Source organism: Carcharhinus amblyrhynchos, chromosome 5, assembly GCF_965287045.1.
Source record: "Carcharhinus amblyrhynchos chromosome 5, sCarAmb.v2.hapA, whole genome shotgun sequence".
Taxonomy (NCBI): domain Eukaryota; kingdom Metazoa; phylum Chordata; class Chondrichthyes; order Carcharhiniformes; family Carcharhinidae; genus Carcharhinus; species Carcharhinus amblyrhynchos.
Window position 1 is genome coordinate 42,624,275 of NC_137328.1, and position 17,943 is coordinate 42,642,217.

Consider the following 17,943-nt stretch of genomic DNA (forward strand, 5'->3'; position numbering starts at 1 on the left):
TCCAGATTGGTAACTTGCAACAGAGCATCAACAGCTCATGAGTTGTGTGTAAATGAGATTCACTTCTGGCTTCAGGGGACTAGTGTGGACCAAAGAGCAGAGCAATTGCTCTGTCAACCTGACACTAATTGGGCAATCAAATTTCGTAGCCTAGGTTTTTCAAAACTGAATGAAATATTTTCTGGCAGAATTCTACTGGACTGTTGCTTCAGAATTTTTAAGATATGACCAGCAGTTTTCTGACAATGCCTAATTTTGTATTAGTTTGGAGTGACATTCATTGCTGTTTTCATTCTTGCATTTTAAGAAAATCTTTGGAACAATCTTTAAGCCTTCCAATTCATTTTACCATTCAGTAAATAATTGCCCATATTCTCCATCCATTCCTTTTTGTCCCTTCTTGAATCCTATCCAAGTTACCAAACATTTAAAACCCTAGAACCTAAAACTCTGAGGTATGCTAGTAAATCTAATGTATAAAATGCTCTAAATCAATAATGAGATCCTTACAATACAAAATAAAAAAAATTAAAAATCAACCTGGCATTGTGCTCTGGATCACTCTATACATCCCTTGCTATTCTTGTTGAATCCTATATTACTTAACAAAGTAACAAGTAATTAGTAAGTTCTGTTTCTGGAAGAAAGATCAAGCAAAAATTTGGCCCATCATGTTTGCATTGCCAACAATCCCACCCAGGTCCTATTCCCGTAGCCCCACATATTTACCCTGCTAATCCCCTGACAGTAGGGGTCAATTTAGCACAATCCCCTAACCTGCATATCTTTGGACTGCTCAAGGAAACTGAAGCACCCAGAAGAAACCCAGGCAGACATGGGAAGAACATGTAAACTCCACACAGTGACCCGAGGCTGGAATTGAACCTGGTGTTATGAGACCGCAGTGCCAACCACTGTGCCGCCCCAAAATATTTCCATTTTCAGCAGTATTGATGCTTTCTGCCAGAACATCAATGCTCTTCAAAGCTAAATTAAAGAAAAACTCTCTTAAGCCTAGAGGAAATTTGAAAAAGAGAATGGTAGAAATCAAAAAGATGCAAAAGATGAAAATATAGTCAAAAATCAAAATATCACAAATTCTGGAAATCTGGGACAAAAACAAAAATTGCTGGAAATACTCATCAAGTCAGATACAATCTGTGGAGAGAAGAGAACAGCATCAACATCTCAGTTCAGCAGGTTTCACACGCTCCCTTCTCAATGCCTGGGGCTTCATACACCCCTTTCAGATGAAACAAAGATTTACATATACTTCGTCCAAATTAACACATTGTGGGGCGAATTTTACCATCCCGCTCATGATGGGAATCGGAGGGGGCCAAGAGCGGACTAAGGAAAGGTCCATTGACCTCGAGCACCAGTTTTGGGGCAAGTGTGACTGGAAAATCCCACCCTGTGTGTCTGCTGCCAATGATGGAGTCTCATCTACATCAAGGAAATCCAACAGAAACTGGGTAATTGCATGGCGAAACACCTCCACTTGGCTGACAAGCATAAATAACCGTATACCTCCGATTGCCCATCGTTTTAATTTTCCTTACCATTCCCACTCTGATCATTCTGTCCTCGGCCCCCAATGATATTAAGTGAAATCAAAGGAAGCTCAAAGAATACCATCTTATCTTTCAATTCAGAACCTTACAGCCTTAGAATAGAATAGAATCATAGAATCACTACAGTGTAGAAGGAGGCATTCGGCCATTCTGCGCAAATACTTCAATGTGAATGGCTGTTGCCTTTCAGCATTGTTCTTTATTTCTTGACAATCCCCTAGATTTAATCAAGCATGAGAGACAGAAGAGGAACCAAGTTTGAATCCCTGTAGGTCTCTTTGGTTGGGAGGGAGAGGGTCCCATCTGGGTCCAGTGACTATCATTGCTGAAGACCAGGTGCAATTCCAACAATGGCCAAGTTACTTTGAATTTTTATGGGATCTACACCCAGGCAATTTCTACTGCTCTTGTACCCCAATCTGTACATTGACTAGCTTTTGGGAGAGATCATGAAGATATATAGTAGGGAGTTGGAAGAAATTCAGTAGTCTGTTAAATTTGTTGTGTAATGAATGTGTGTTGGAGCATAAGGAGATTTTTGAAGTTAGATTTTTAAAAAAAATCAAATCATTGGCAGATTGTGGAGCATTATTGTATTGCATTCTCATCATCTACCAGATTTCATGACTGATTTCCTGAGCACTGCAGCTGATGGATTGGGAGAAACAGTTCTTAGTTTAATGGATCCAACAACGTGCAGCATCTGACTGTTCCAGCTTGCAATTAAATGAAGCCCAGTTGCTTAAAATCATGGAATTCTGACAGTGCACAAGGAGGCCATTCAGCCCATTGAGTCTGCATCAACCACAATCCCACCCAGGCCCTATTCCCGTTTCCCCCCACTAATCCCCTTGACACTGAGGTCAATTTAGCATGGCTAATCAACCTAACTGCACATCTTTGGACTGCGGGAGGAAACCAGAGCACCCAGAGGAAACCCATGCAGACATGGGGAGAACGTGCAAATTCCACACAGACAGTGACCCGAGGCTGGAATTGACCCCGGATCCCTCGCTTTGTGAAGCAGCAGTGCTAACCACTACGCCACCTTGCTGCCTTCTGAACTCACTATTGAGTTTTAGTGCTTTAGATCATTGTAACTGCTCTCAGTTTCTTCGAACAGCAGCTCCATTTGATCCAATTCTGATGAAATGCCATTGACCTGAAACATTAGCTCTGTTTTTCTCTCTCTGCAGATGCTGCCTGATCTGCTAAGTATTTCCAGCAATTTCTCTTTTCATATCAGACTTTCGCATAACACACACACACACATTGCTTCTCCTGTCAGTTATTTACAGTAAAATCAAGATCAATTTCCAGAAATGCAGTTGCCAGAGATCGAAATATTGCTAGTTTATAAGATCTCAAGTTGAGATGGTCTTTGGGGTCAGATCCTAAAACACGAACCAGAATAAATAATTCACACTTGATTCTTCCAATCATGAATGCAAATCACAACTGCTGAGATGCATTGACTAATGTTAGCTCAACTATGTCATACAGATTACTTTATCTTTTTATAAACTTGGAGTAGCAACTTGCCAAGAGCAGCAACGTACATAGACCCTGCATTGTATGGCACATGTATATATACATATATGTATATATGTAGGCAAATATCATGGCATCTACGTTTTGGAAGATGCCAGTTAACTTTATGTTTGCAGCCAATGTAATGAGGCCACCTAAAGATATAAAACTAAATATTGGTGCATCATTTGCAAATATCTGGTTGGAACATCCGTATAACCTAATTCAGGCTGTCATTTGTATGTCGGCATTAATAGTACTCCATGAACAGTGACGTGGTAAAATCATGAAGCAAATTGGATATTTTGGAGCTCTTTATTCATATTGCAGCCAACATAATGTAAGTGAATTTCCTTGGGGGTTTCTCCACTCTGCTGCCAGGGTGTCATTAGAAACCTGTCAGAAGTTCTGTTAATGAACGCAAACTGGGCCTCCACCAAACTTCTGCCAAAGTTGGCGAAGCAGAATCCTCTAAGGGAATTTATGCCAAATGTTATTCCACTGTCATATCGTGACTTTGGTCAGTCCTTGGAGGAGTGAATGCAGTCAAAGCCATTTTGAATTTATCTGCCTGACCTAGGGTTTTCACAATGTCAGGAAATGTATGTTGTATTGATAGCATTATAGGTGTGACACCTATTATCGTAAACTGTAGCTAATTGGTCATGATAGGCAGATAGACTTTAAGGCTGGTTTCAGACAAATTTCACTGCATGTGCAATACCATAACCATTATTTCCTTTTAACATTAAAGGCTATACTTGCACTCTTTGAAACATTAGAACATATTGATAACCTAGAATGATTATGAGATAGACTAACTGAGAGATAAGACAACAGCATAAGCTTAAGCACACATTTAAGAATCATTATCTGAATTATGATTTAGGATTGCTACTCAATATTAATTCTGGACATCTAATTTTTTTTTTCAGAATGTAATGTTTCAATTTCAAGGCGAGCTTATTCAGTCTTGGCTTTGTTTCAATTCCAACAGCTATCTTGTATGACTGTTCTAGCTCATTCCATACATTCAGAATGAAGTATTAACCTACCTTGCTTGCAAGCAAATTAAGGAATAGTTTGCTGTTGACTATCAGAGTGTTCAATGGCCAGTGTATATTATAGTTTCAAATGTTTATCTTAAGGTACTCATTATTGATGATAATAAATTTATGAATTGATTCAAATTTACAGTTTTGCAAGGTAATCCTTATGTGTACCTTATTCACACATAGTCATTCTCAACTCATTCTTACTCGATCAAAATTGCGATGTTTCCGTGACAACTACAAAGTCTGCTTTATCAGCGTCAAATGCCCCATTGAGATATGCTTCTTTCATCCTTGTCTCACTTTTAGATGTAGAAGTTTCCACAGCAAATGGATTCACAATATTGATGCCACTTTGGGGATCCCCCTGGTTTAATTCTTTCCTGGACAACTTCTCCACAACTCCAGCTCCAAAAGAATCTCCAAGTACATTCACTGTAGTCCGAAACCGATCCCTGAAGAAACACAAAGAGCAGACAGGCTGAGTATTTGCACACAATGAAGCTGTATACTGTTGACCATCCTGTCTTTAAAAGGGTACGTTCTTGAAGTAATCTGAACATCCATGATCTTTTGGAATAACTGATGCAAAATATTCTGAAATATAATTCTCTCTGTTTCGTTTACGCTATCAATTTCTCAGTTTCCAAAAGCACTCTTTGACAAACAGAGATTTTTACAAATATTTGACTTTGAGTTGCTATTCTTTTGAATCGCTAGCCCCTTCCAGAAGTGAATCTCAGGTTTTCAATGATTGGATTGCACTTTCCGCTGCTTAGTAATTAGTTAAACAATAAACTGCTACTGCAATCTTCCACGCACCTCCATGTACATTTACATACCTTCAGGAAAATATCCTAGCAATCCAATAGATAGGTTTTATTTTACATATAACCATATATAACTAGAACACAGTTCTCACAGTGAGATTCACAAATTTTGTTCCATGGAAATTAAAAGAATGTACACTTTATTGACATTCCTGTCCAAAATGAAATCTTGAAGCCTATTAATCAACAACTTAAATAATTTTCCATTTTGATTGTAAACTCCATGGGCTTGGGTACCCAATCTGCCCAAGAGACTGGTATAGAAAAGAAGATAATTGTTGTATATGTTCAGTAGGCCTCACAAAGACACTCTGAGTCTTGTATGGTTGAAAAGTAAATGTTTATTGCTAACACACAACTATGTACATATATGCAAAACGTAGCCCAAGCTACGAGCTAACTCTATGCTTGCTTCTACACAGGTCTCTGTCCAGTCCAAAACTAACCCTAGTCTTAGTTCATGTGTCTCTTTGCATCACATTGTGGATGTTACTGTTTCCAGTCCCACATTAGCTATTGCTATGCCTGATACCCTTATAATACACCTTCACCAAGTACTTACCCAATGTACATTACAATTGTGCTACCCTTTCTTCCCCTGTCAAGTCCCTAACTTTATAAATTCAGACAGTCTGGAACCTTGACAATTCTTCCAGACCTAGGCCTGGTCATACAGAGGAGTGGTAGACTCTGTTGATTTGGGAAATCTTTGTTGATTCAGAGTTTGGGTTGCAGTCTGTATTTCCAGCCTTTTGTGACTTTCTTTTAATATGATTTTCCCACTGCTTGGAATTGAATTTCTCTTTGTCGACTCCCCATCTGTTATACTTGGGGATGCAGTAAGATGTCTCACAACACCAGGTTAAAGTCCAACAGGTTTATTTGGTAGCAAAAGCAACTAGTTTTCGGAGCGCTGCTCCTTCTTGGGGACCCTCAGCTTGTCTCATTCTTTCCAAAGAGTGTGTTCACTCCATTCATTCATTCATGGTAGGAACCTGTTTTTTCTTTACTGTGTAGCCCATTGTGATCTTTGTGGGAGTCCAAGGTGTCTCTCCCCATCGTTTGAATGTTCCTCTGCAATGGGCTCACCTCGCAGTTTGGATTTTATCTCAACACTGTGTTCTTCTATGTGTCTCCTGTGCCTCAGCTGAGGTAAGCTCAGGAGAATTGGTGGTTGCAAGTTTGTTGCTCCAGCATTGTAGATTGACTGGAGGTTGCAGTGAATGTGCCATGGTGTTTACAGGTAGTGTGCCATTGGAACCTGAGGTTGGGCCCCATTCTTCTGTTGCTGGTCATTTTACTGCATGTCTTCCACTCATGGTACAATGGTAATTATCTGAAAATTTGGCTGATCTGACCATTTTGTCGCCTGCAAAGAAATTGGACAAACTCACTCTGAAGAGTGAAAATAATTCAGAGCCAAAGCATGTCGTATTGCACACTTAAACTGGACCATCTGACGGGCGACATGACAGCTCAGTGACTATCACTGCTAGCTGTGCAGATACATGGATTTGGGCCGGTGTCTGCGGGAGTTTGCACATTCTCCCCGTGATTGCGTGGGTTTTCTTCGGGTGCTCCGGTTTCTTCCCACACCCCAAAACGTGCTCTTAGGCTGACTGGTGTAACAAATTATCCCTAAATTAGTCTTCCCTCAATCTTCCCCAATAGGCATAGACAAAGGTCATAGGTAGAGGAGGGCACTCATAATGTTAAAATGGCAGCGTGGGCTCATTGGGCCGAAGGGCCTGTTTCCCGTGCTGTGTTGTTCTTTGTTCTTTGTACCAGCTGACAGTCTCTTTACTGGTTGGCCTTTTAGGAATTTGCAGTTCCATGTAGTTGATGACAGGATGTCTTGACATCTTTTGCTGTTTTTAGAGGATTAAGGGGAACACAGGCACCACTGCTCAAGAGAGAAAAAGCATTGATTTTGATGACATGCATAGAGAACATCTGCTTGTCACCATATCTCAGTTGTTCGAAATTATGCCTATAATTGGAAGTCAGGTTCCTTCAGTGATTGTATATCAATTGTATCCAGAGGACTCTCAGTTGTGGTTCCTTATCTGACAGAACTCTAACACTGGCTCCTGTGTCCAATTTTAAGTCAGTGAGGGGACTGTTTAGTGAGAAGTCTGGCGCTGGGAGACGCGCACACGGCAGGAATGCACACACAAATTCCACGCAGTGCAAGATTCTCCCACCTCGCTATGCTGGAAAACTAGCACAGCGGGGTGTGAGAATCACCCTCTTTGTGTTTAGTCTGTGAATGTTGATTTATTGCCCATGGTTGTTTTAAACTTCAGGTGAGTGGAGCTTTAAATGCTGTGCAGATTTTAAAGTTGGCATTGCAGAAGCCATTTTTTCAGAGTCTTCCTGTGCTGGTCATGTTCCCATGGTGACAGCGGTCCTGACATCATTGGTGTTTAGTTCTTTTGCAGTGACGAGCAAATTACTGATTTGGGGTCTTCCCTGCTATATTGGAGGATTTTCGGGAATTGTACAGTTGATTCCTGGCTTTGACTGAGATTTCTAAAAATTCTCCTTCTCCTTTGGCATGTCAGCTACAACTCTCACCAACTTTTACAGCTGCACCATACAAAGCATTCTTTCTGGTTGTATCACAGCTTGGTATGGCTCCGACTCTGCCCAAGACTGCAAGAAACTGCAAAAGATCATGAATGTAGCCCAATCCATTGTGCAAACCAGCCTCCCATCCATTGGACTACACTTCCTGCTGCTTGGAAAAGCATCCCACGCATCCCCAGACATTCTCTCTTCCACCTTCTTCCGTCGGGAAAAAGATACAAAAGTCTGAGGTCCCATATGAATTGACTCGAGAATAGCTTCTTCCCTGCTGCCATCAGACATTTAAATGGACCTATCTTGCACCAAGCTGATCTTTCTCTACACCCTAGCTATGACTGTAACACTACATTCTGCACCCTCTCCTTTCCTTCTCTATGTACAGTATGCTTTGCTTGTACAGCACACAATAAACAATACTTTTCACTATATACTGATACATGTGACAATAATAAATCAAACTAAATTAAATACTTTTCTGACAACAAGCTCAGTTGCTATGTGGAATGATACCAATTCTGGCCCCGAGCTGGATATGGTGTTTTCGGAAACAGTCTGACTTTCTGTTTCAGCACTGAAGCTTTACAAGCTTTTCCTGGCTTAGGAGTGAATTTTTTGCTCAGCCCTGCTAGGCCCTTTGACGAGGGAAAGAAGATGCCACAAATTCAAGGACTACCCACTTTCTTCAATGAGATTGAACCCAGAAGATGCAGGCTGTTGGCTGCTAGTGTTAGAAATCTATCCAAATGTCATACTTGCCAAGTTCTAGGGGTGTGGAATCAGCACTTAAGAGTCACCACCTCACCCCCAGGATTGCAAACCAATGCTGCAAAAAATACAACTGTCTGGCCAGGACAGACAAGGTAACACTATGGTCATTATCCTCTTTTTTTTTCCCTTGAGCATTCCTACTACCACACTATTCTTTAACTTCTAAATGTAAAATACATCGAATTTTGCACAAAGAATAAGGGCATTAATGTGGAATTTTAGAGAGTGACTACCCACTTCTCTAACTGCAATTACTGACAACTATAAAATATCCTCCTTTCACTTTAACAAGCTGATACCGTTACTCTATGACTTCAACTCTCCTTTGCCTCTTGGCATGCAGTCATCAAGTGCCAGCCTTCACCTATTTTACTAACGTACCGTGGTCCAAAATGCCATTGTGTGTTGCCTGCTAGGGTATGGTTACTTGCAGACATCAGATGAGTTTTCCTTTGGAGCGCCACACTTTACAGAACCTAACAGGTGATCTGAGACTATCCAGAAACCAGCACCAGACAGGCAGTTGATAGCAAACCTTTCTGAGAAGAAGGCCATCTCTATCCCATTTTGTAGATGAGTAGCCAACCCTTTCGAATGGCCATCAGTCTACATCTGGGAAAATTAAGAAGTAAAGAGGTAAAATAAAGGACCATGCAACTATTCAGGGGCAAGCACAGTTTAGAAAATATTGGTTTCTGTTCACTTAGTATTCATTGTATATTAATTGTATTTAATTGTATGCAGGTAGTGGCATTAAGTGGTCCCATAATAAAGAACAGACTGAAATTATGATTGTTGGGTGAGGAGGTCCATGCTTGTAACATGTATCTCTATAAATAAAGGCTTATGAAAACACATAAAGATTGGCTCCTGTTCTATCCTTCACCACCTGTCTTTTTGGAGTACGTCATCGAGGACTGTTGAAATAGAATGTACACTGATATTGGGCTTTGTTATTCATTGCAGTTTGAGTCACTCTGGGAAATGGTACATTTATTTGATGTTGGCTTCATAAATCAGACACTGATTATTGACATGCTCATGCATGTTGCGAAATCTGTGGTGGACTGAGGAAATTATCATTTAGTTGGAGGTGGGGAGAACCACTTGCATACAATTAAATACAATTAAGATGCAGTTAACAAAAAAACGATGTCAAAGGTCAACACCACTATTTTTCAGAAAAAAAGAGTTTCGTAATGAAATGTGCCCTCATGCCCTGTGGAACAATAGCTGAACATTTCAAGTGCCAGTTACTGTGACATTTAACTCTATTAACTACGCACGCAACGAAGCTCGAACTACCTCCCCATAAATGTTAAAGGCCAGATCTTTGTGAATGGACTCATTGCAAAGGTGCAACAAGATACAAATATATATGATCTGGCAGGCCAACCTATCTATGGAGCAACAGCTTTCTTTTAAGACCATGCTTTCAAATCTAATGGAGGTCTTGTGGTAGTGCTGCTCTCCTTCTGTTATACATTAACCATGGGACAATGGTAAACTTTGTCATCCAGAAGCTGTGAAGCTATGTGTTGGCATATTTGGTTCCCCAGGAGCAGAATGGCTAAAAGTTGATAGATAAATGCACCATGATAACTCTGAGCAGATTTCAAATTGACATGTGGGCACATACTATATGTTTTAAATTTATTAATTAGCATCACAAATAGACTTACGTTAACACTGCAATAAAGTTATTGTGAAAATCCCTGAATTGCCACACTCTGGCACCTATTCGTTACCAGTGAGGGAGAATTTAGCATGGCTAATTCACCTAACCAGCACATCTTTGGATGGAGGAAACTGGAGCACCTGAAAGAAACCCATGCAGACACGGGGAGAACATGCAGACTTTGCACAGACAGTGACCCAAGCCGGGAGTTGAACCTGGGTCACTGGTGCTGTACTAACTACCATGCTGCCCTTGTACAATGATGAAGAGGAAGACCTTCCTTTTTAAGGAAGTTTGCAAATCAATGTGGGCACCATTGGCTGTGTGTTGAACTATAGGCAGCAACTTCTAAAACCTGGATGGCCCTATCTGGTTGCTGCTTTTCTATGATGAATTCCCTACCTGTTGTGTAAAGTGGCTCCGGCACCTGAAAAATGCTTGTCCATATTGGAGGCTGACTAATTTTAGAGTATCCCACGACACAACAGTAATTTAACACAAATACTGATCACAAAAACACACTGCCTCACACTGAATGTTATGATTTTTGACCTGCACACACTAAAATTATTTTCATAGTATCCCTATACTGTACAAAGAGGCCATTCAGCCCATTGAGCCTGTACTGACCGACAACAATCTCACCCAGGCCCTATCCCCAGAACCCACTGTATTTACCCTGCTGATCCTCCTGACACTAAAGGACAAGTTATCATGGCTGATCAACCTAACACATCTTTGCACTGTGGGTGGAAACCAGAGCACCCAGAGGAAACGCACACAGAGAACATGCAGACTTCGCACAGACAGTGCCCCGAGGCCAGAATTGAACCTGGGGTCTCTGGCGCTGTGAAGCAGCAGTACTAACCATTGTGCCACCGTGAATCTGAAATAAAATCTGAAATAGAAACAGTAAAAACAGTACTACCTTAAATAAAAATCAGTAAAAATTGTACCATCAATAACATGCATCTTGACCACTGAAAAAATTCTCTTTTCCATTTCAGAATTATGATTAAAATAGATACTTTTCCTGAAAGAAAGGATTTTGTTATCTTCATGGATACTTACAGAAGCCAATCTACAGCGACGATCAGAGTGACGTCATTAGCAGGTAAGCCAACTGCAGTAAGAACAATCACCATGGTGACCATTCCAGCCTGAGGAACTCCAGCTGCTCCTACACTGGCTGCCGTTGCTGTAACACTAGAAAGAAATAAGACATTTTAAAGTTAATAGAGAAACAGTATTGTGATTGTTCTCTACCTTGTTTGTTGCTTTTATCTCTGCCAGAAAAAATGTAAAATGCTGTTGCAGTTTATCCATACATAGCCCGTCTACCCTGAGGGACTCGGTGGGTCATTACACAGGCCGATACGACATTGCGACTGATTTGTGGCGCTCAGTCAGCCAGGGAAACGAGATGGGACTGTCATTATTAGCCCAAAGGGTTCTTAGAATAATGAGGAGAAATGTCTAAGGTTGCTGTTCCCAATCCTATCCAGTAATTTCACTGGAAGCGGGAACTGGATAAAGATTCCATTATTCAGCCATCTGTTTCTTTGGATCAATAATCCCTTTAGTTCAATGGTTCATTAGCACTCATTGTTCAGGCTTATGCATGAAGAATAGGCATTTCTTTTAGGTACCCATGTGCCAGAGCATAAGAAGAGGGACTGGGGAGAATAATCGGAGGAAATACTAGAGCAAAAACAAAAATCCTTCTGTCTAAAACAATAATTGTTTTACGATTTCAGTTGAAAGGTTTAGTTACCTTTTCGTTTATACTCTACCCTAGGGTAGTTCAAATAAATCAAGAAGGTTGTAGATTCTATAATCATTAATTATTGTGCCAAAAGATAGAGAACAATGATTGCCATATTTTGTTTCTTAATTAAGAATCATGGAGTTGGACAACTTTCAGTTAGTAACTATGGTATCATGGGGTGATTTGAACTTGCTGAGGCCATTGGGGATGAGACAGTAGTATCTCTAACATTTCAGTGCTGCCCTTTCTGCCTCATTCCCAGTCAGATCCTCTCTGCTACCATTTGCACAGTATCCTCACAAGGGTGGCCTTGATGCCTGCCCAAAGTAGGTCAGAGCCTCTTCGAAATATGGAACCTGTGATTCTATAGTATCAACATGACACTGACACCATTTTTACACTTACAAGTGGAAATGATTGGCAGTTGCTACTAGACAGAAGCTGAAAACTGTTAATGATCCCAATTGTTAAAAAATGGGGGTGGGGTGAAATTTTACGAAACCCACTGTAGTATAATGTGTTAATAGCGATTATACTATTGGTTATAACACATCATTGATAATGCAGATTACATGCAACTGGAACCTGAGACAAGGAAGTTCTAATGAAGTTCTGCTAAAATCTGTCTCCATAGATAGTCAATGAATGTTCATCACTTTCCACAGCATGGTTTCCAGCTCTCTTCTATCCAAGCATCCAGAGCCTTGTTGTGACATTATTATACATGGTGGCAGCAGTCTGTGAACTGTTTACCAAAGATCCCTGTCAATGCTGATAAAGGAGGGAGCAGTGAAAGCCACTGGCCTGGCAGAGCACACTTGGGAAATGCCTACAGCATCAATTGGAGCAACTAACTGTTATTGGAGTTCCACAGCCAAATCCAAGTACCAACAGATAGAGAGGAAGTCTTACCAACACCTGAGCTCCTGGATATCATGAAGGGCCTCAACCAATCTGGAGGCTGGAGATACAGGCATTGCTGATTCAGTCAATACTGGCCTGCTGCTGGACTTGCTCAGAAACCACAATGAGGAACATAGTTCCCATGAAAGGTCCAGTGAAATCTATGTGTAATTGGGACCATGGCCAGCCTGTCCACTCCCATGGATGCAAATTTTGTTTGGGGCAACAATGACTGCTGGGTCTGACAGTGCGGGTATTGGCTGATAATTTCCTTGTGGATACCAGGTCATTCAGCATGGCTTTGGGCCAATGCCTTCATCCTGCTCTACCCAGGGTGCGCATCATGCAGCTCCTGTAGTAAAGGCCATCCCCTCTGTCACAATAACATGATCTCCCCACAATAATACACCACCCTCACATGTATCTCCTTCCTACATTATAGACAGAATCTGATCTGCTCCGACTTGTCATTGTGCCAAGCACCATCTTCTTAATTTTGGAGAACAATGGATCTCTATCGTTCCACGACTTTATATGGCTAGCTGAGACTGACAATGCCTCTAGAAGATGCAATGCCAACAATATTTTTTGTGGATACTCTGTGCAGCAGAAGGAGGCAGCTGAGTATATCCTCATTTGAAGTTTGCGTCCATGGTCGATGCCAGAAGGAATAGCTGTATGCAGCCAACAGTAAGACAATCTCTACACTCCCACAGTGGCAATCAGTGGCACAGGCTTATCCTCTAGGAATAAGCCCTAGTGCCTTGTGATCCAATACAATGGTGAAGTGGCCCCCATATATCACAGCATAGATTATCGCGGGGCTCGCTTTGTCAATTTCAGAATGCTTTTCCTCATCATCAGATAAGGTTCTTGATGCAAATTCAGATGGCCTCTATTCCATGTGAGATCTTGTAGGAAAGGACCACTTCCACTCCATATGGTGATGCACCACAGGTCAAGTAACTGTGCTGTCTGCTTCCTAAAGGATACCGTTACTGCAACTGACTCTACGGTCTTCAGCACCTCTCCCGTATAGATTGAGAAAATGGCTTCAGAATGACTCAACCTCATGGGTCACAGCCCTTTCTGGAGGTATCAGAATGCTTGTTCACCTGTGACCGATGGCTCCATCTTTAGGGCTCTGCAGGTGACCATCAGGACAATCTTGATAGGTACCTTTACTGAGTTGGACCTCGTTTAACATGAAAGTTTTAGCTGCCTTATGAAATTCCTCAGACATTGGTTTAACAGTGTTAGCTTAACCGTCCTTTTGTTGTACAATCAGTCCTGCTTGTTTTGCTCTACACCAAGCCTGCAAGTGACCATTTTTCTTGCAGCGAAAACATGTAAAATGTTTGCAGTGGCATGTCTCCTCGGAGTACTCTTCCCCCCACACCAAAAGCATACTTCCATCTCTGGTGCTGTACCACCCCTCTTGGGCTCTGCTGCACCTTGACTCGGTCTGTTTCTCGCAGCAGCCGCTTCCCACCACAAACGCTGAATAAACTAGGCTTGTACTCGTTAGAGTTTAGAAGAATGAGGGGAGATCTCATTGAGACATATAAGATGATGAAGGGGATGGATAGGATAGAGGTGGAGAGGCTCTTCCCGCTCAGAAAGGACAGTAGGACTAGGGGGCACAACCTCAAGATAAAGGGGGGGGCGGTTTAGAACAGAGTTGAGGAGGAACTTCTTCACTCAAAGGGTGGTGAATCTCTGGAATTCTCTGCCCGTTGAAGGGGTGGAGGCTGCCTCGCTAAATATATTTAAGACGCGGGTTGATAGGTTTTGATAGGCAAGGGGATTAAGGGTTATAGGGAGAGGGCGGGAATGTGGAACTGAGACACGACAGATCAGCCATGATCTTATTGAATGGCGGGGCAGGCTCAAAGGGCTAGATGGCCTACTCCTGCTCCTATTACTTATGTTCTTATGTTTCACCACAATGGCCCTCCTACTAATTCACTCACGTCCTGCTCAGTATATTCGTGTTGCCTGGGCCATCTCTGTGGCTTTCTCCAAGGAGATTTTAGTTTCAGCCAGCAGCTTTTTTTGCATAGACCAAACAGTCTCTCAACATCTCCCCCAAAGCTGGACCAAACTCACAGTGCTCTACTGAATATGGCAATCTAACCATGGACCTGGAGGCTCCCCTAGTTCCCTCAAAGCAGAATGAAACTTATACCTTAACATGGTGATTAAGGTTGGGGGTTAAAATGGTCTTTGGCCAGTCCCATATTTGATTGAAAAACTTTGTGTACTAAGTTTGAGGAGATGATAGGCTCCTCACCAGGCTGCAAGTCTATGGGCCACAGGCTGTGAGTAATATCATCTTTTGTTTTTCCTCCTTAGTGGTTTTGTTAGTCATGAAGAAATAATGCAGCTTTTTGATATATTGCCTCTAGCTCTCAACCTCTGGGTCAAACAACTTTATCTTCACATTAAACGCATCTGAACAGTACCTGTACCCTTTTCCTCTTGGCTTCAATGAACATTTCCTCTCCCTCTAACTGCGCGTGGTGATCGCTTGACGACTGACAAGACTGGAGAGAATGGAGTGTGGCTTCAACAAGGAAAGAATTTTTAAACTATGATGACTCTTTACATTTTAGGGTGTGACAGAACAATCATACAGGTCCACTCTCATCTCCTCTCTGGCTCTAACTGAACTCCTCCCAGTCACCAGGATAAGCACCTTTACACCCAAAGGGCCCAGTTTCCCACGCTTCCATTTCATAGAGTCTGGCCCAATCATGAGGCCCACAAAGGATTGCCCTTTGAAGGGATCACGTCATCACAATAATAAACCTGACAAAGTTCAATTAGTCCAGCCAGGAACCCAGAGAGAATATTAATTAATTTACAAACAACCTGTATTGCTGAGTAAGTCAATGTATAATATTTACAGTTATGTGACTTGCAATGCTGTGAATTCTTAGTAGACAAAACTTCAGCCCTGCAACCACAGAAGGACAGCATAGAAACACAAAAAATAGAAGCAGGCCTTTGAGCCTGCTCTGTCATTCATTATGTTCTTGCTGATCATCTAGTTCAATAGACTGTTCCTGCTTTCCCCATGTGTCTTTTGATCTCCTTCACCCCAAAAGCTATATCAACACCTTCTTGAAAACATATAATGTTTTGGCATGGCGGCACAGCATTGCTACTTCACAGGGCCAGGGGCCTGGATTCAATTTTGGCCTTGGTAACTGTGTGGCATTTACATGTACTCCCTGTGTCTGTGTGGGTTTCCTTCAGATGCTCCAGTTTCCTCCCACACTTCAAAGATGTGTGGGTTAGGCTGATTGACCATAGTAAATTGCCGTTTAGTGTTGGGGGATTAGTGGGATAAATACATGGGGTTGTGAGGATAGGGCCTGGGTGAGATATTTTTCGGTGCAGGCTCAATGGGCCAAATGGCCTCCTTCTGTACTGTAGAGATTCTATGATCTTCTGTGGTCGTGAATTCCACAGGAATTACTACTCTCTGGGCGAAGAAATTTCTCCTAATCTCCGTCCTAAGAGGTCTACCCCATATCGTCAGACTGTGATCCCTAGTTCTGGACTCTCCATCATCAAGAACATACTTCCTGTATCTGCCCTATCTAGTCCAGTTAGAATTTTATAGGTTTCTATGAGATCCCCCCTCATTCTTCCAAACTCCAGCAAATGTAATCTTAACCAATTCAATCCCTCCTCATATGTTGGTCCTGCCATCCCAGTAATCAGTCTAGGAAACCTTTGTTGCACTCCCTTTATAGCTCCTGCTCTATCCAAGACCTCAAGAAACTACAAAGTGAATGTAACCTAATCCGTCACACAAACCAGCCTCCCATCCATTGTCTCTGTATACACTTCTCACTGCCTCGGAAACATAAACAGCAAGTACCCTACAAAACCCAGACATACTCTCTTCCACCTTTTCCAGTGTGAAAAAGAGATAAAAGACGGAGATCTCATACCAATGGACTCAAGAACAGCTTCTTCCCTGCTGCCATCAGACTTTTGAATGGACCTACCATATATTAAGCTGATTTTTCTCTTCCCCCTAGCTGTGACTGTAATACTATATTCTCACCCTCTCCTTTCCTTCTCTCTATGTACTGTAGTCTGTACAGAATCAATGGGTTGAATGGCCTCCTTCTGCATTGTAGGGGTTCTATGATTCCATATTCTATGCATGCAAGAATCAATACTTTTCACTGTATCCCAATACATTTGACGATAATAAATCAAATCAAAATCAAATCAAAAATTCTTGCTGCTGTAATCACGTTAGAAATAGGGAAAGATCAGGAAAGAGGAAATGGTTCTCACTTCCAGATCCGCCATCTGGAATAGAACATAAAATCTACCAAAGAAGCGTATGTGTGACTGGAAGGAGAGGACACTTGGAGCTGTGTCCCCCTGAGATTGGCAGATATAATTAACACTATCATCGAGATTATAACTTTATGATCATTCATTCAAGTGCACTTTGCAAGAAAAATGGAGGGAAATGGGAGGCACAGTGGCATGAAGGGCAGCACGGTGGCACAGTGGTTAGCACTGCTGCCTCACAGCACCAGGGACTCGGGTTCGATTCGCGGCTTGGGTCACTGCCTGTGCGGAGTCTGCATATTCTCCCTGTGCCTGCATGGGTTTCCTCCAGGTGCTCCGGTTTCCTCCCACAGTCTGAAAAACGTGCTGATTACGTGCATTGGCCGGGCTAAATTCTCCTTCAGTGTATTCGAACAGGCATTGGAGAGTGACGACTCGGGGATTTTCATAGTAACTTCATTGCAGTGTTAATGTAAGCCTACTTGTGACACTAATAAATAAACTTTAAGAAATGGTTCAATTCAAGCAACACAGTATTTTATTTCTAATGGCCTGAAAAAACGCAGCAAAATTCCTTATACTTTGATTAATGCCTGAGTCGGAGTCTCACCTGATGGTGACTATCTGTCCAGCATTCAATGGATAGTCATTAAGCTGAGCAATAAATATTGCAGCGACTGCTTCATACAGAGCTGTTCCATCCATGTTTATTGTGGCACCCACTGGCAACACAAATCTTGTGATCCTTTTGTCCACTTTGTTTTTTTCCTCTGCGCATCGGAATGTTACTGGCAAAGTCGCGGAGCTGCATGGAAGAATGCATGTTATTGCCAAAGCAAAAGTTTCTTTGGAAGAATTTAAATGATCATTTTAGCACTATTATACTGAGAAATAAGGATTCCTCCAGAAAGCCTTCACATTCATTTCT

The 17,943-nt window shown here is 41.8% G+C and overlaps 1 protein-coding gene across 1 annotated transcript in view; it reads right to left on the bottom strand.

Moving 5' to 3' along the window:
• Window positions 1–1,888: 1,888 nt before the first annotated feature.
• slc1a1 (solute carrier family 1 member 1) overlaps window positions 1,889–17,943 on the bottom strand; it is a 64,093-nt gene continuing 48,038 nt past the window's right edge. Inside the window, exons 10-12 of the mRNA XM_080188696.1 lie at window positions 17,626–17,820; window positions 11,093–11,227; window positions 1,889–4,611 (exon numbers count right to left, since the gene is read on the bottom strand). Coding sequence (XP_080044822.1) covers window positions 4,368–4,611; window positions 11,093–11,227; window positions 17,626–17,820 — 574 coding nt within the window. The 3' untranslated portion in view covers window positions 1,889–4,367. The remainder of the gene's footprint in view (window positions 4,612–11,092; window positions 11,228–17,625; window positions 17,821–17,943) is intronic.